The following is a 15,172-nucleotide window of genomic DNA, read 5'->3' as shown; positions in this document are numbered from 1 at the left end:
TTACAAGAGGCTATATTGAAGTATTTACAGCTATATGATCTTCATCAGATTTATTGCTAACTTTTTGTAATACAAAAAAGTGTCAGACTACAAGTATTAAAGAATAAACTGTGTCTCAGGCTGGTAGTTCAGAGTTGTGACCGAGGGACTTTGGTTTTATTTTATAAAACATGCTCATTTCTAACATGAGAGAAACTATTCATTCTGATAGAATCCTTTCTCCACACTCTAAAATCAGCAGGTGTTATGAACTTACAGGTAGCTTTTTGTAGGTCTGTCACATTTGTATTGACCCAAATGATTAAAAAAAAATTTTTTTTTTTACTAACTTGATCACAAAACCATATGGACGAATAAAAAATTTAATATTATTAAAAAATATTTTTAAACTTAGAATTTATACTGCACAGGGTAAAAACCGTTTAATATTTAGCTCTCAAGTTTGGATTATCAGTATATTACAGTTTTGTATATCAGACTCAAGTGTTACAGGTACAAAAAGAATATTAACTTGCCAAATGAACAAAGTTTAGCTGAGTCTCTGTAGCATACAAATTAAATACATTTAAGCGTTTTTTACTATGTATTTATATTGTATTAAATATGAGAAGCTCAGGACTGAACTAAATATTTAATCAGGTTAAATTCTGAGTATGTTTTTCTTTTCTTTTGTCCTGTTTGTAAAAGTGTGCAAATACATCACCCAGATTAACTCCCATTGCTGTGTGTCTGTAGATGGAAAAACTCAGTAATTTTTACTCCTAAACAAAGTACATATTTCCTAATACTGCATTTTAATGTTGCTTACTGTTCAGTTAATTTCCCTGATTGGCATAAATACAAGAATCTACTTGAACCATGTACCAAGCAAATATAAAACGTTCCATGAAGAATTCCTCAAGCCAGAAATTTGTTGTGAATAATTCTTGTTTAGACTATATCCCTAAATGAGATGGGATGTTTTCGGTGCTCAAGGACTGGCGGTACATGGTCCCCCGTTAAACTAACTGAGCTGACAGTGTGCTCCGAGAGGAGGCAGGCAGCCCAGGAGGCACTGTGCCCGCAGGCACCAGTCCTGCCCTCTGCCACTGAGCCAAGGCAAGCAGGACATTGCACTGTGCAACACAGGGCACAGAAACAGGAGGGCTTTATGTGACAGAATTCTGCCTCTGAGATTGCCCTGCTCTGCCCGGAGACATGGACGAATGTGTCTGATGTAGAAAGGGCTTTGAGAAAGAGGTGTCTCTCACCTCTGAGTCCATAAGGATTTTTTTTTTTTAACTGTCACCAGTTGTCACATATTTTAAACAACTATCCACTGAGACCTTATAGCTTCCTAAGCTATCTGAGACACCGGAAAGTACGTGATCTGCGGTCACATCTGTTTCCCCGAATGATTGCTCTGGATACAGAAGTGCTCAGAGAGTGTTTTATTTACTGGTGCTCTGTGTGTGCACAGTCACAGCCTAGCTTGACATAGTAAAGACAGATTCCATCAATACGTCCTGACTCATTGAGCCTCCGTACCGAAAGCAGAAGCACTGTACTCAGTTGTAGGAAGAACTTGTATTTGAAAACGCTAATAGCCACAGAAGGGAAGTGTGCATTTTAGAAAGTCAGAAGCACAGTCAGCAGGGGTGATTATAGCAGGAGAGCCTACCAAGTCCGCCTGAGTGAGGTCAGAGAGGCCACTGGCCCCTCGGGCTTAGCTTTCCGGATTGGCCTGCTTCAGCTCCAGATGCTGCTGGTGGTCTCGAGGTCCAGCCATTGCATAGTGGCCCGAGGCTGGCGGGGCTGGGCTGGAGCAGGCTGCACAGTGAAGCACACACCCTCCCAGCACCAGGCAGAAGCCAGCAAACCAGCCCAGGAACAGGGCCTCCCCAAACTCCCACCTGGGCACAATCTCAGGCACGGTCTCATCCCAGAACTCCTGCACTGTCACGTGGGCCACCCAGGAGACAGGCACCAGGACCATGACCCCAGAGGTCCAGAGCAGGATCCCTCCCAGGATGAGCAGTCGCTTCTTCAGACCCTTCTGGGTCTCTCCAAGCCTCATGCAGTCCAGGCCACAGCCAGAGGCCAGCAGGCCCAGCAGCCCCAGCCCGTTGGACAGGGACATCAAGATCCTGGAGAGCTGCAGTTCTGCCGGCAGGGCCAGGAAGGAGTCGAAGTCCTTGCACTGCCTCCCGACTTCCTCCTGGATGACGCAGGATTTCCAGAGCCCCATGGTCCAGTTTTCCATCTCGTTCAGTTCCAGGTTGAGGTTCTTCCAGTGTGGCAAGTAGTTTGTAAGGCAGGATAAAACCCATCCCAGCAGGGAGAACAGAAGAGCCGCCGACTGCCTTGCCGTTCGGAAGACTAAGGCCATTAGATCGTTCCGTGAGCTGGAGCCAGCCGGACGGACTCCTGCCCCACGCACGCTGTGAAAAGTCTGACACTTGTCACTGGAGCTCAGACATAGTTTTGCATTGTGTGTATAGGAGGACGCTTGCCAGATCTATTGTTTGAGTCCATGTTGAAAAGGTTTCAGAAGTGGACAGGGAAACGCTGCTATGGGCCAGCCATGCTAAGGAGTGGCCTGGACTGCGTTTGTGTCCTGTGGGCTCAGTTTTTGTGCAGAGCCCTTTGTCAGGGAGCCTCCCGGGTCAGGCAGCGCTAATCCTCTCTTTGTGAAGGTTTACCTGGCTTTCACGTTCCCAGCGTTCCTAACAAGTCAGAGAATTAAGTCTGAATGTAAAAAATGTTTAATTGAAGGTCTGGGTTCAACTCCTCCCGCATTGTGCTGCGCTAATTGCACCTGTCAGAGATCCATCAGTTAAATAACTCACATTTCAGTGTGTGTTATGATAATACTGGGTGTTACCGTCATTGGGGAAAAAGAGGTTCAGGGTGAAGTATTTCTTAACCAAATAAATCAATCTTATCAGGAATCCCTCCAGACTTGAAACCAGGCCTGTTTGGAGAAGTCTCTTTGGCTGCATTTACTACGGAGCACATGAAACAACGCTGACAAGGCCACGTTCCCTCTCCATGCCTGTCTCAAGCTCGCTCACGTGATAAGCCAGAAGCACTTGTCCCACTTTGTGTATTTGGGGGTAAATTTCTGCTCTTTTCTTCTTTACTGAAATATGCTTTCTAGACTCCTCACCACTCCGCGGTACAGCCCCACATCTGTCCTCCTTAACCGGACTCAGAAGCTTTCATTCTGACAAATACAGATAGCAATATATATGTATATATATGTGTGTGTGTGTGTATGTGTATACATACATATATATACGTGTATATATATATATATATACATATATATATATAATGCTTTTTGTGCTTGTCTTTTTCTTTTTAAATTTGAAACTTTTGAGGAAAGAGAGGAAAGCAGAAATTAGCTACTTAGTACAGGACTCTGATGTTCTGGTGGTTCATCCAGAATCACCCAGCCTCCAAAAAGCCTTCTACGGCTCACCAGGTTCCTGGGAATATCTAAACACAAATGCTTTTGTTTAGAGATCAGACCCACAAGGAGATGACATTTGGGGACTGGCTAAGCCCGGGGCTCTTCTAATGCGAGTGCTGATTGTCATTATTTTCTTTAGGAAGTGGAAAATAATTCTCCTTTCCAGACACAACAGCAACACAGCTTTCCCACAAAGTGAGCTCACCACAGCACTAGACTGACATTTGGACAACCCCCCAGCATACACGAGCTTAAATAACCAAATTAGTGACAGGGTTTTCACTCATAGCTATGTAATGTTTGTCATAATAAATTCCTTATAGACTTCCTTTCATTAAGATTTGAAAAGTAAACCTCTAGTATAGAAAAAAAATGTAAAAGCAGTAACTGAATGAAGAAAATGTGAACAGTACGATTTAGTTACATAGCAGCACAACAGAGACCTTTTTTGTACTCAGCTGATAAGGACACAACTTGGCCATGCTGGTGGCTTACACTTTAGGCTGTGCAGTTTGGTTCTCCAGGTATGACCTGTGCTCCTGAGGCTGACGGGGCTGGGCTGGAGCAGGCTGCACAGTGAAGCACACACCCTCCCAGCACCAGGCAGAAGCCAGCAAACCAGCCTAGGAACAGGGCCTCCCCAAACTCCCACCTGGGCACAATCTCAGGCACGGTCTCATCCCAGAACTCCTGCACTGTCACGTGGGCCACCCAGGAGACAGGCACCAGGACCATGACCCCCGAGGTCCAGAGCAGGATCCCTCCCAGGATGAGCAGTCGCTTCTTCAGACCCTTCTGGGTCTCTCCAAGCCTCATGCAGTCCAGGCCACAGCCAGAGGCCAGCAGGCCCAGCAGCCCCAGCCCGTTGGACAGGGACATCAAGATCCTGGAGAGCTGCAGTTCTGCCGGCAGGGCCAGGAAGGAGTCGAAGTCCTTGCACTGCCTCCCGACTTCCTCCTGGATGACGCAGGATTTCCAGAGCCCCATGGTCCAGTTTTCCATCTCGTTCAGTTCCAGGTTGAGGTTCTTCCAGTGTGGCAGATACGTGGTAATAATGGCTAGAACCCATCCCAGCAACGACAGAGAAAGCCCTACAGACTGCATGGCAGTTCTGAAGATGGAAGCCATCGGGGACAGATATCACAACTCACCACTCTATAGGATCTGCAGTCCCTTGTGGTTGACAGTGGTGTAATGATCTTGAGCCTGTGCTGCCCAGAGTATAAGCTTCGGTCATTAACTCTCTGGGCACTCTGAAATACGTTTTTGTTCTTCTTGAATATAGTGTTTCATGTAAAGGGTGAAGGACTCTGTTAAAAACTGTGAGTTAGGCTCTCTGATAAGGATTTGATCTGTTACCTTCCAATTTGCTTGGTAAAATTACATCCCCAATGCTTGACAAGTATAAGTCTGAAGATGAACAAAGAAGTCTCTATGACCCCTCACCCTAACGTACAACAGAAATCTTTGTGCTTCAATATGGATTAATTAGATTTTAAGTGGTGATAAAAAGCCAGCTCTTTCTACAACAGGACCTCATTGTAATAGCTGCATCTGAGATTTCAGGGATGCAAAACAAGGCCTTGTAAAGAAAGGTAGACTGTTTCCCTATAATCTCTATTCTCTCCATCCTTAACCTATGCCAGAGCTCACCCTCTGTTCCTGAGTGTCACGGTGACTCACTGGGGACTTGGCAGGTCACTGCACTCATTAAAATGTAAAGGACCCTGGTTGGTACTCAGAGAAACTCAGTGAGGAAAGGGGCATTGTGGGAAAATCCAGCAATATTGGCCATCTTCATTACCGACACTGGGTAAAGCCCGATGTGTCTCAGGGAACTCGCTCACTGCCCAGAGCTGAGCTTTCCACACCACCATATCTGAAAAGGCAGAGGAGCGGCAGGCGTGAAGGCGCCTGTCAGTTTCAAGACAAAAGTCTGGTATGAGAGTGATAGCCACACCGGGGCCGACCTTTGAGGCTTCATCTTGTTGTTTTGCCTCAGGCCACGCCTTGAGAACATACCTCGGGAGAGCGTGACCCCTCAAAGAACGCCGGGCCTCTCAGGCCAGGACAAAAGGCCGCATGCTCCAGATTCCCAGCGCTGTTCCATCTCTGGCACCCAGCCCCCCCTCTGAGGACCCACCCCTACAGAGCTTAGGGATCCTTCAGGGGAGCACCTACCCTGCATGAGTGCAGCCCAGTGAAGGGACCACCATGCTTCATGGTACACAAGACAAGGACCGGTCAGGACCAGAGAAGATCATTCATGACACCGATACAAACTCTACAGCTCCAGTCCACAGGGAGCCTTAGAGTAGTTTAGGGGGTGGTGTTTGTTTTTGTTTTGTTTTGTTTTTTTGCCTTTAGCTTATATTTTCCAGATTGTCAGACTAAAGGCGTAGCTCAATGGTAGGGCCCTTGACTAATGTGCAAAAGGCCCTGGGTTCTATCCCCCGGCACTTCAAAATAAGGTTTGCCAACATGTGAATTTTTTTTTCTTCCTCAGTGCTAGGCTCAGTCCCTGCCCAAGCATATACTAGGCAAGTACTCTACTGTTCTGCTCTTCCCAAGACGAGTTTCCTTCCTTCAGAATCCCACAGGCTAGATTGATGTCCTCAGTGTGGTGACATAACACAGTGAGATACATGGTCAGAAAGGGTTGGCCCTGGGCCTGGGGCCTGGCACCACGAGACAGCTAAGATGGGGCTCAAGCTTTCTCTACAGAGGCTGGAGGACAATGAAGGTCCAAACAGCAACCACTGACAAGGAAAACACTGATAACACATTGAAACAGTCTTCTTAAAGATGGACATCGGTGGTGCAAGCCTTTATTTCCAGCACTCAGGAGGCAGAGACAGGCGGATCTCTGAGTCTGAGCCAGCCTGATCTACAGGGCTAGTCTCAGACATGGCCAAGAACAGTGATGTAGTCTCACCCACTGGCCTGTGGGGTCCTTGTTTGAGTGTGGGAGGAGCACTGGCAAACAAATCAGAGGGCCAGAGACAATTGAGCTGAGAGGCAGGCCAGACAGCCTAGTGGGTAAAGGCACCTACTGCCAATCCTGATGTTCTGAGTTCAATCCCCAGGTCCCACATAGGAGAAGGAGAGAACCAAACTGTGGAAGTTACGCTCTGACCTCCACAAATACACACTGGGGTATGTCCACCACCCCCATGTGTACCCATGCAAGCAAACAACTTTTTAAGTTCTTTAAATTTATTTTTATTTGATTTTTATACATATGAGTGTTTTGCCTGCATGTATGTCTGCGCACCATGTGTGTGAGGACAGAAGGGAGTGTTGGATCCTTTGGAGCTGAAGTTATAGGTAGTTGTAAGCCACTATGAGGGTGTTGGGAATCGAACCTGGGTCCTCTAGAAGAGCAGCCGCTGAACCATCTCTCTAGGCCCTGAGAGAGAGAGACAGAGACAGAGAGACACAGAGACACAAAGACACACAGAGACAGAGAGCGAGCATTGGGGCTTAAGGGCCTTGGGGAAATACCCAGGCCATAAGGCAGAAAGTTCTGCATCATGAAGAAGATAGCAAGTGGAAGGGAATCCTGGACAACAGAACCAGGAGGGCTCCCACCTCTTGAATATGGAAAGGACACAGGCAGCCAGGGGACAACTATTTCCACCCACTGGCTGTTCTGCATGCGTTCATTCTTTCTCAGGAGGAGAGACAACACCATGGGCACAGAGATGGAGAAGCAGAACTCACAAGATGAGCGTGCACTGGGGAAGAACCATGAACAACCATTCCGGTTGAGCTGGGCCTGTCACAGTTCTAACACTAAGAATCCCGTGCCAGGGGAGAGCGAAAAGGAAATCACAGAAAACTGTTTTGAAGCTGTTGGCCAGATCTGCATTCTGGGAGGCTCCTGTGTAGGGAAGATGGTCTCTCTTTGGTTTTCCGTCTTTAAAGGCCGTGACTGGGTTCGTGGTGATGAAACTGACTGGCTGTGCAGATCTTGGCAGGTTTGCCACATGCTCGAGCCACTGGAGCTGGTGCCAGCTCCCCACAGACCCCTGGCCCACCCCTCATGGTTCACTTTCCAACCCAAGATCCTCAGGTTCCTCCCTGTGAACATGCTAGGGACAGGGTGCTTGCTGTGTTTCAGATGAGACCAGCCCATAATATTTAGACATTCTAACGGAAACAGTGCTGAGGAAAGAGCGTTTGTCACAGGAAAAGGGAGACAACGATGCAGAAAGAGGCAGGGCACGGTGATATACACCTCAATCCCAAGCCTTGTGAGGCAGATGCGGGCTAATCTCAGTGAGACCAAGGTCAGCCTGCCAAGGCTACATAGTATCTCAGAAGAAATATCAATCGTTGAAAGACTATGTTGCTTGTGGCTGACAGAGGTAGGCATGTTAAAGTTGCAATACAGGAATATTGTATTTTACAATAAGGAAATATTGGTGACAAGTTTAGAGGGTAGGAACAACATTTGGGTGCAAACACCCCGTAATCCCAGTACCCTAAGGCAGAAGCAGGATTCTGAGTTTGAGGCCAGTCTGGGTCCACATAATAAGTGCCTGTCAATAGAATAAAAGGGGGGGAGGGTTGTTTTGACCTAGTTTTGATCTCATACCCATTGCCACCTGGCCTGCGGTGAAGCAGCATCTCATCACGAGTGCAGCTGGAACACAGAAGAGCAAGGGAACCCCGAGAATGAGAGTCTGGAGCTGGTGGCAGAATGGCGGCAGAATGCTTAACACCTAGTGCTGGGATTTCAGCATAAAGATAACAAAGAACCTAGAAAGGCCATAAGTAAACGTGTGATGCAGTCACATCTGCACTGTGTAACTAACTGATGTCCCTAGGGTCCTTCCTTGTAACACCTGAGACCCAACCAGCACCAAACTTGTCTACAGACAGCCAGTGACCAGACTGATGCTCATGGTGTCTGTCCGGGGACCTTGGGCAGGGCCCGCTCTGTACTCCCACTGCCACAGCTGACAGCAGAGGTCCTACTGCAGGGAGAGCGACAGGACGAGGGCACAAGATGGCATTGGGGAGCTATAGATCTTGAGGTCAGAGGAAAGACACAACCTCCTGTTGTCAGAACCATCCTTTTTAAAAAATCCCTCCATGTGGGTGAGATGTCTCAGCAGGTAAGAGAACTTTGCCACCCTGAGGTCAATCCTCAGAACCCACGTGGTCAGAGGAGAGAACTGACGCCTACAAGCTGTCCTCTGGTCTCCACACACTGCTATGGGCATGCTCACACCCATATGCCCACATGATAGATGATAGATAGATAATAGATGGATGTTAGATAGATATGGCTGATACAGATACATGATAGATGATTGGTTGATAGATGATTGATAGATGGATGACATGATAGATGATAGATAATTAATAGATGGATGATTTATAATTAATGGATGATAGATATGATTGATATAGATACATGATAGATGATTGATAGATGATAGATAATTGTTAGATGGATGACAGATAGATGATAGATAATTAATAGATGGATGATTGATAATTAATGGATGATAGATATGATTGATATAGATACATGATAGATGATTGATAGATGATAGATAATTGTTAGATGGATGACAGATAGATGATAGATATAATTGGTATAGATAGACCGATAAATTGATGATAGATAGATAGATAGATAGATAGATAGATAGATAGATAGTTAGGCAGGCAGATGGACAGATATAAAAATAAAAAGTAATTAAATAAAAACAATTCCTCCAGCTCTAGAGATCCAAGCATGTCATTCCACAGTGTGTGCTCCAGCCCTGGGCCCGGCCGGTTACAGGCCAACTGTTCGGCACAAAATAAAGGTCTGTCATGGTTGGAGACCTGACAGGAAGGAAGCCCACAGAGGAGCCAGCTTCGAGAAAGGCCATTTTACACCTTTCTGGCCAGCACCCTGGGTGTGTGATCACTGCAGAGTCTGCCCTTTCTCCCTGTCACTCAGACATGCCAAAAAAGACAAAGAGATTTTTCCTGCCAAACATAACTCCATTTGATTAAAGAAAGCCCATAGTTCCAGAGACTGATGCAGAAGAAACACCTGTGCCCAGACATTCCAGGTCAGTCTGGGCCAGACAGGAACACCCTGTCTCCAAAAGGGAAAAGAAAAACAACAACAACAACAACAAAACCTATATTTCGTTCTTAGTATACATTCTTATCCTAGTAACTAGTAACTTCCAGCTCACTCAGGAGGGCAAGGCTCCTGGTGCCCTCATACCCTGCCTCGTGTTTTATATGTGCTCATCAAAATGTCTGCACTGTGAACAGATTTGATGGATCCTTCTAGAAAAAGAACAAAATGTCAACACCATGGGTGCCGTGCCCAGTGCCAATGGCCTTTCATACTGATGATGACAGCAGCCGGCCCTGCATATCTGGTGATATCAGCTGCACTGGGGCCTTGTGGGCTACAAACAAGAACATCCTGTCCCAGGAGTGGTGGGAGTGGACATTCTTGGGGCCTAGGAAAAAGACTAGAAAGTGTGGGACCATCACAGTGTTCATAGGGTCCTGATGATGTTTTCTGAAATTTTCTGCAAAGAACACATAGGAGTCTCTTAAGGTGAAAAAGAAATCTGTAAAAGAAAAAAAGAAGAGGATAATTGTCTTAATTAGGGTTTTATTGCTGCAAGCCACAGACACCACGACCAAGGCAGCTCTTATAAGGACAACATTTAATTGGGGCTGGCTTACAGGTTCAGAGGTTCGGTCCATTATCATCAAGGTGGGAACATGGCAGCATCCAGGCAGGCATGGTGCAGGAGGAGCTGAGAGTTCTGCATCTTCATCTGAAGGCTGCTAGCAGAATACTGGCTTCCAGGCAGCTAATGTGAGGGTCTTAAAGCCCACACCCACAGGGTCACACCTTCTAGCAGTGCCCCTTCCTGGGCCAAGCACATACACACCATCACAATAATCTTTCGGACTGAACTCCCTCCTGGCAATCATCATTATATGTAGCAGTGGGAAAAGCCCCCTTTGTGTGCCAGACACCGCACAGAGACCTGAGTCCCAGCTGGCTCAGTGGCTGTTTCATTCAGTCAAGCAATGGGAGTGTTCCAGAAGCAGTCAAGTCTGTGATGCTAGGAACTGAGCCCCGGGCCTCAGGCAATGCTATGTCCTCAGTTTACAGGAGATGAGGCTGAAACACAGAAGGGCCGAGTCTCTTACACTTGACTCCAGAGGCATCTACAGACCTCTGGGGCACAAGAATGAATTCTCAGAACCTAAAGGTGACCTGGGATGTCCCTTACCTGTGTTCAAACATCGTCCCTCCTAAGGACACCACCCAAGGAGCTTATTCCAAGAGTGCTTTGGGTTCTACCTCAATAGAGCTGGTGGGGTTAGAACCCTGGGTGACAGGAGCTGGGGAGGGACAGTGAGAACCTTGGGAGATGGTTTCTGCACCGTCTGCAGTGTGAGGAGTCCACTGTGGTCCATCTCAGATGGCTCACTGGGAGCTAGGGACAAGGGCACAGCAGCCACCATGAGAATGTCTTGTCACACAGAGACCATGGATGTAAATAACTTCCAGGCATACAGCATGGTAAAACAAAGCAAAAATAATTAAGAAGTGATAAGGGGGTGGTTTTGTGTGTGTGCGCGCGCGCGCGCGCGTGTGTGTGTGTGTGTGTGTGTGTGTGTGTGTGTGTGTGTGTGGTGTATGTGTGTGTGGTGTGTGTGTGTGCTTTGTGCTCTGTGGGGGTGTGCATAGTGTATGGGTGGGTGGTATGGTATGTGTGTATATGTGTGCTGTGTGCTCTGTGTGTGGGTAGGTGGTGTGGTGTATGTATGTGTATGTGTGAGCACATGCATTCATGTGTGTGTGTGTGTGTGTGTTATGTGTGTGTTATATGGTGTGTGTGTGTGCTTGTGTGCTCTGTGTGTGGGGGGGTGTGGGGTATGTGTGTGTGTGTGTGTGTGTGTATGTGTGTGTGTGGTGTATGTGTGTGTTATGTGGTATGTGTGTGTGTGGTGTATGTGTGTGTTATGTGGTGTGTGTGTGTGTGTGTGTGTGGTGTATGTGTGTGTTATGTGGTGTGTGTGTGCTTGTGTGCTCTGTGTGGGGGTGGATGGTGTGTGTGTGTGTGTGTGTGTGTGTGTGTGTGTGTGTGTGTGTAAACCTAAACTGAAGGGTATCCTGCGCCGTCATGCTCAAGGATACCTGCCTCCTTTGAGACAGGATCTCTTTCCAGCCTGGAGTCCACTAATTGAGCTAGCCACGGCTAGCCAGTTCAGTTCAAGGCATCCTCCTGTGTCCACATCCCCAGCACTGGGATCACCCTTTTCACATGGGTTCTGGGCGGAAACCCAGGTCTGATGCTTCCGCAGCAAGAACCTTATTGGCTGAACCTGTCTAAGCCCAAGATGAGATAAGTTTTGAGAATTAAAAACAAAGTATCTTTGTTTTTAATGTAACTTCTACAAGTTTATATATAACTCAATATTTAATGATGGCTGGGTCAGCAACCATCTCCCAGTCTCCCAAGACCTTCTTCACCAGACAGACCCAAAACACCCCTGTAACAGGCCTGTGTGCTCGAATCGGTATCCCCGTGAGGGGTGGGGTTCTGCAGGTTAGATAGAAAACCTCTCTATGAACCCCAAGCACACCAAACATGGCCTTGGAGCACCACAGCCTTAGGCTGCCTGCCTGGAGCGGGGTCTCAGAATCCCTGGGACACATCATCCAGCACGCTCACCAAAGCTAGACTCAATGGCAAGCCAAGGGCAGAACTGGATTCCAGCTTGTGGGTCTCAGCCAGTGCCAGGGCAGAGGCAAGACTGGCTGGCAGAACTCCGGCAGCTCCCAGCCTATGACACATCCTACCTGATTTGTGTTGGTTTGCTCTAGGGTTATCTGAAACAGGTGAGGTTCCCAATGGCCTGCTGTTCTGGGCCTCCAAAATGGGCCAGCTTGTCTCGAAAAATGAGAATGTTAGTGGTTAGGAGAAAGAAAAACCACACCTACACTACTACATTTAAAGTCATTTACCTCCTACTTGTATTGATTAGATCAGTTTTATAGCCAGTCTGTGTTGAGTAAGATAGATAGATAGATAGATAGATAGATAGATAGATAGATAGGATGGGTAGATAAATAGATAGGACGGATGGATGCATAGATAGATAGATAGATAGATAGATAGATAGGACAGACAGACAGACAGATAGATATAGACAGAATGGATGCATAGATAGATAGATCTATAGATAGATAGATGGATGCATAGATAGACAGATAGATAGACAGACAGACAGACAGACAGATAGATAGATAGATAGATAGATGCATAGATAGATAGATAGATAGATAGATAGATAGATAAGACAGACAGACAGACAGACAGACAGATAGATAGATAGATATAGACAGATAGAATGGATGCATAGATAGATCTATAGATAGATAGATAGATGGATGCATAGATAGACAGATAGATAGATAGACAGATAGATAGATAGATAGATAGATAGATAGATAGATAGATAGATGGATGCATAGATAGATAGATAGATAGATAGATAGATAGATAGATGATTGTATGAGTAGATAAATAGACAGAATGGATGTATAGATAGATCTATAGATAGATACATATATATATATATGGTGGAATATTTTTGGCTTTAAAGAGTAAAATCCCAGGGCTGGCAAGATAGTTCAGTGAGTCAGAGGGCTTGCTGTTAAAGTATAAGGATCTGAGTTCAAACCTCCAGCATCCAAATAAAAGTCCAGTCATGGCTGCTTGAGCCTATAAGTGCACATTGGAGGTTATTGTATTTATTCCATGATACAAACACCATCATCATCTCCAGATGAGGATTGGAGATTTAAATAGGGAAACTACCTGGTGTGGGAACATTATAACAAAGCGGCAAGTCCAGGCCTGTAGGTGCCGAGCCTTCATCTCTGACACCGTTGGCCTTTGTCACACTAGCTTTCCAATTTGTCTTAAAGCTTTTCTGCCTGCTGGCAATCATGGCCAGTCCTTGGGCCAGAGGACAGAGCTCTGTGTGTGTCTGTCCTCTAGCAGTGGGCACGGCACTGTGAGAACCGTCTGCTGGCTCTGTAGATGTAAAGTTAGAAACCACAATGGAAAAAGGGCTTTAGCGGGGATTATGGGAATTGTCCTAACCTGGGACAGTCTCCACCCATTCCACAAACAGAAGTGAAAAGGCCTCTCGCTCAGGATTAACTGGGCTCTTTACTTTGTAAATCCTTTCTAAATATCAATTGAGTTCTCTGACTAAGCTAATTTCCAGTTAACTGATGGGGAAAGTCATCACAAACCAGGCTGGAACAACATCTCTCATCGAGGTGGGTGTCTAGTGACTCACGGGATCCCAGAGGCAGCAGACACCCGAGACATTAGACCCCTCCCCTTCTGAGACGCAGAGGCCTGGAAAGCCTGTTGAGGTTCCGGGTCAGGACTGAGCTGTGGCCTCAGAACTTAAGTTAGATTCCTGGGCTCTTTCACAAGGTGTGGGCTCAGTAGGAATTCACAGCCCCAGTTAAACCCTGGCCATCACAGTATTTGTCCTTTTCTCCAGATTAGAGACCAAATTCCAGGCAAACATGAGCCAAGCACCTGTCACATGCTGGAAAGTATGCCGGGAATGGGGCTGAGGGCAGGGGTGGGGGGAGGGCTGGAGGAAAGGGAACACCTGGTCCTGCACAGACCAGACAGGAGCAAAGGCGAGGCCATGATGGGCCCCACCGGGAGCCGCTGCAGAGACCTGACATGTCTCTTAGCTCTATCTATTCTGCTTTAACATCGACCGTAAGGTACCAAAGATTCCCCAGGCAGAATTGAACACTAAGGGTTTTCGGGAAACTGTATTCTGAATGTGCACCATTTCCCGTGACGAGGGGCATTGGGCCCCTAAATGTACCTGAATCACGCACCTCCCAGGACAGCCCACTCCATCGATGCTGAGAAAAACACCACCATCTGAGCAGCCCCACAGGCCACTCCTTTCTGATTTTTTTTCCACTTTTAACTCAAAAGAGCTGCTGTCAGAAATCTCTAGGGTAGCCAGTCAGTCATCCAACAAGTGTTGGATGTGCATATATGTTCTTGGGAGAGGGTACATGTGTGTGTGAACATACATGTGACTGTGTGTGCATGTGATGCAGACCTCACTCTCCGGTCACTCTGTGAGGTCCTTTGCTGAACCTGCTCCACCCATTCGGTCAGGCTGACTGGCCAGGGAGCGCCAGTGACGCTCCTGCCTCAGCATCCTCACCGCCACCACTGCCGGCTTTTATACTGGTGCTAGGGCTCTGAACTCAGGTCCTCATGACTGGGTGGCAGATAACTTGACTGACTGAGCCATCTCCCCAGTCCCCTCCACAGTGTTTCTTGATCTGACATAGACCAGGCCCTGGGCCTCTGGGAGGTAAACAGATCTGTCACATCCCCATTTTGTGTGATACGAAAATAGGATCGGCTTTGGTAGAAAAAAAAAATGGATGCCTAAAAGAAACCATTTAAATGAGTGTCTCTGAGCCTCCATATCTGTCCTAGTTGACTGTAACCACCAGCAGGAGTCAGCCTAGAGTCACCTCAGAAGGGAATTCAGTTGAAGGATCCCCCAGATCAGTCTGGCCTATGGGCATGTCTGGTGGAGGATTGTCTTGGTTGCTAACTGATGTTATAGGGACCAGCCCACTGTGGGTGGCACCATCCCCTG

General features: G+C 47.0%; 2 protein-coding genes across 2 annotated transcripts; both read right to left on the bottom strand.

Moving 5' to 3' along the window:
• Positions 1–1,423: 1,423 nt before the first annotated feature.
• On the bottom strand, positions 1,424–2,651 carry LOC127668592 (claudin-22). The gene has a single exon (XM_052162252.1). It carries the CDS (start codon positions 2,366–2,368, stop codon positions 1,706–1,708), a length of 663 nt encoding a protein of 220 aa, XP_052018212.1. The 5' UTR covers positions 2,369–2,651; the 3' UTR covers positions 1,424–1,705.
• Positions 2,652–3,948: 1,297 nt separating this feature from the next.
• Positions 3,949–4,582, bottom strand: Cldn24 (claudin 24). Its single transcript, XM_052162490.1, has one exon. It carries the CDS (start codon positions 4,580–4,582, stop codon positions 3,953–3,955), a length of 630 nt encoding a protein of 209 aa, XP_052018450.1. The 3' UTR covers positions 3,949–3,952.
• Positions 4,583–15,172: the final 10,590 nt, after the last annotated feature.

Source organism: Apodemus sylvaticus, chromosome 18, assembly GCF_947179515.1.
Source record: "Apodemus sylvaticus chromosome 18, mApoSyl1.1, whole genome shotgun sequence".
Lineage (NCBI taxonomy): Eukaryota > Metazoa > Chordata > Mammalia > Rodentia > Muridae > Apodemus > Apodemus sylvaticus.
This window is presented reverse-complemented; position numbering and strand designations above follow the sequence as displayed.

Excerpts from the sequence above, each read along its gene's own strand:
- LOC127668592 (XM_052162252.1), bottom strand. The coding sequence starts at position 2,368 with ATGGCCTTAGTCTTCCGAACGGCAAGGCAGTCGGCGGCTCTTCTGTTC.
- Cldn24 (XM_052162490.1), bottom strand. The coding sequence starts at position 4,582 with ATGGCTTCCATCTTCAGAACTGCCATGCAGTCTGTAGGGCTTTCTCTG.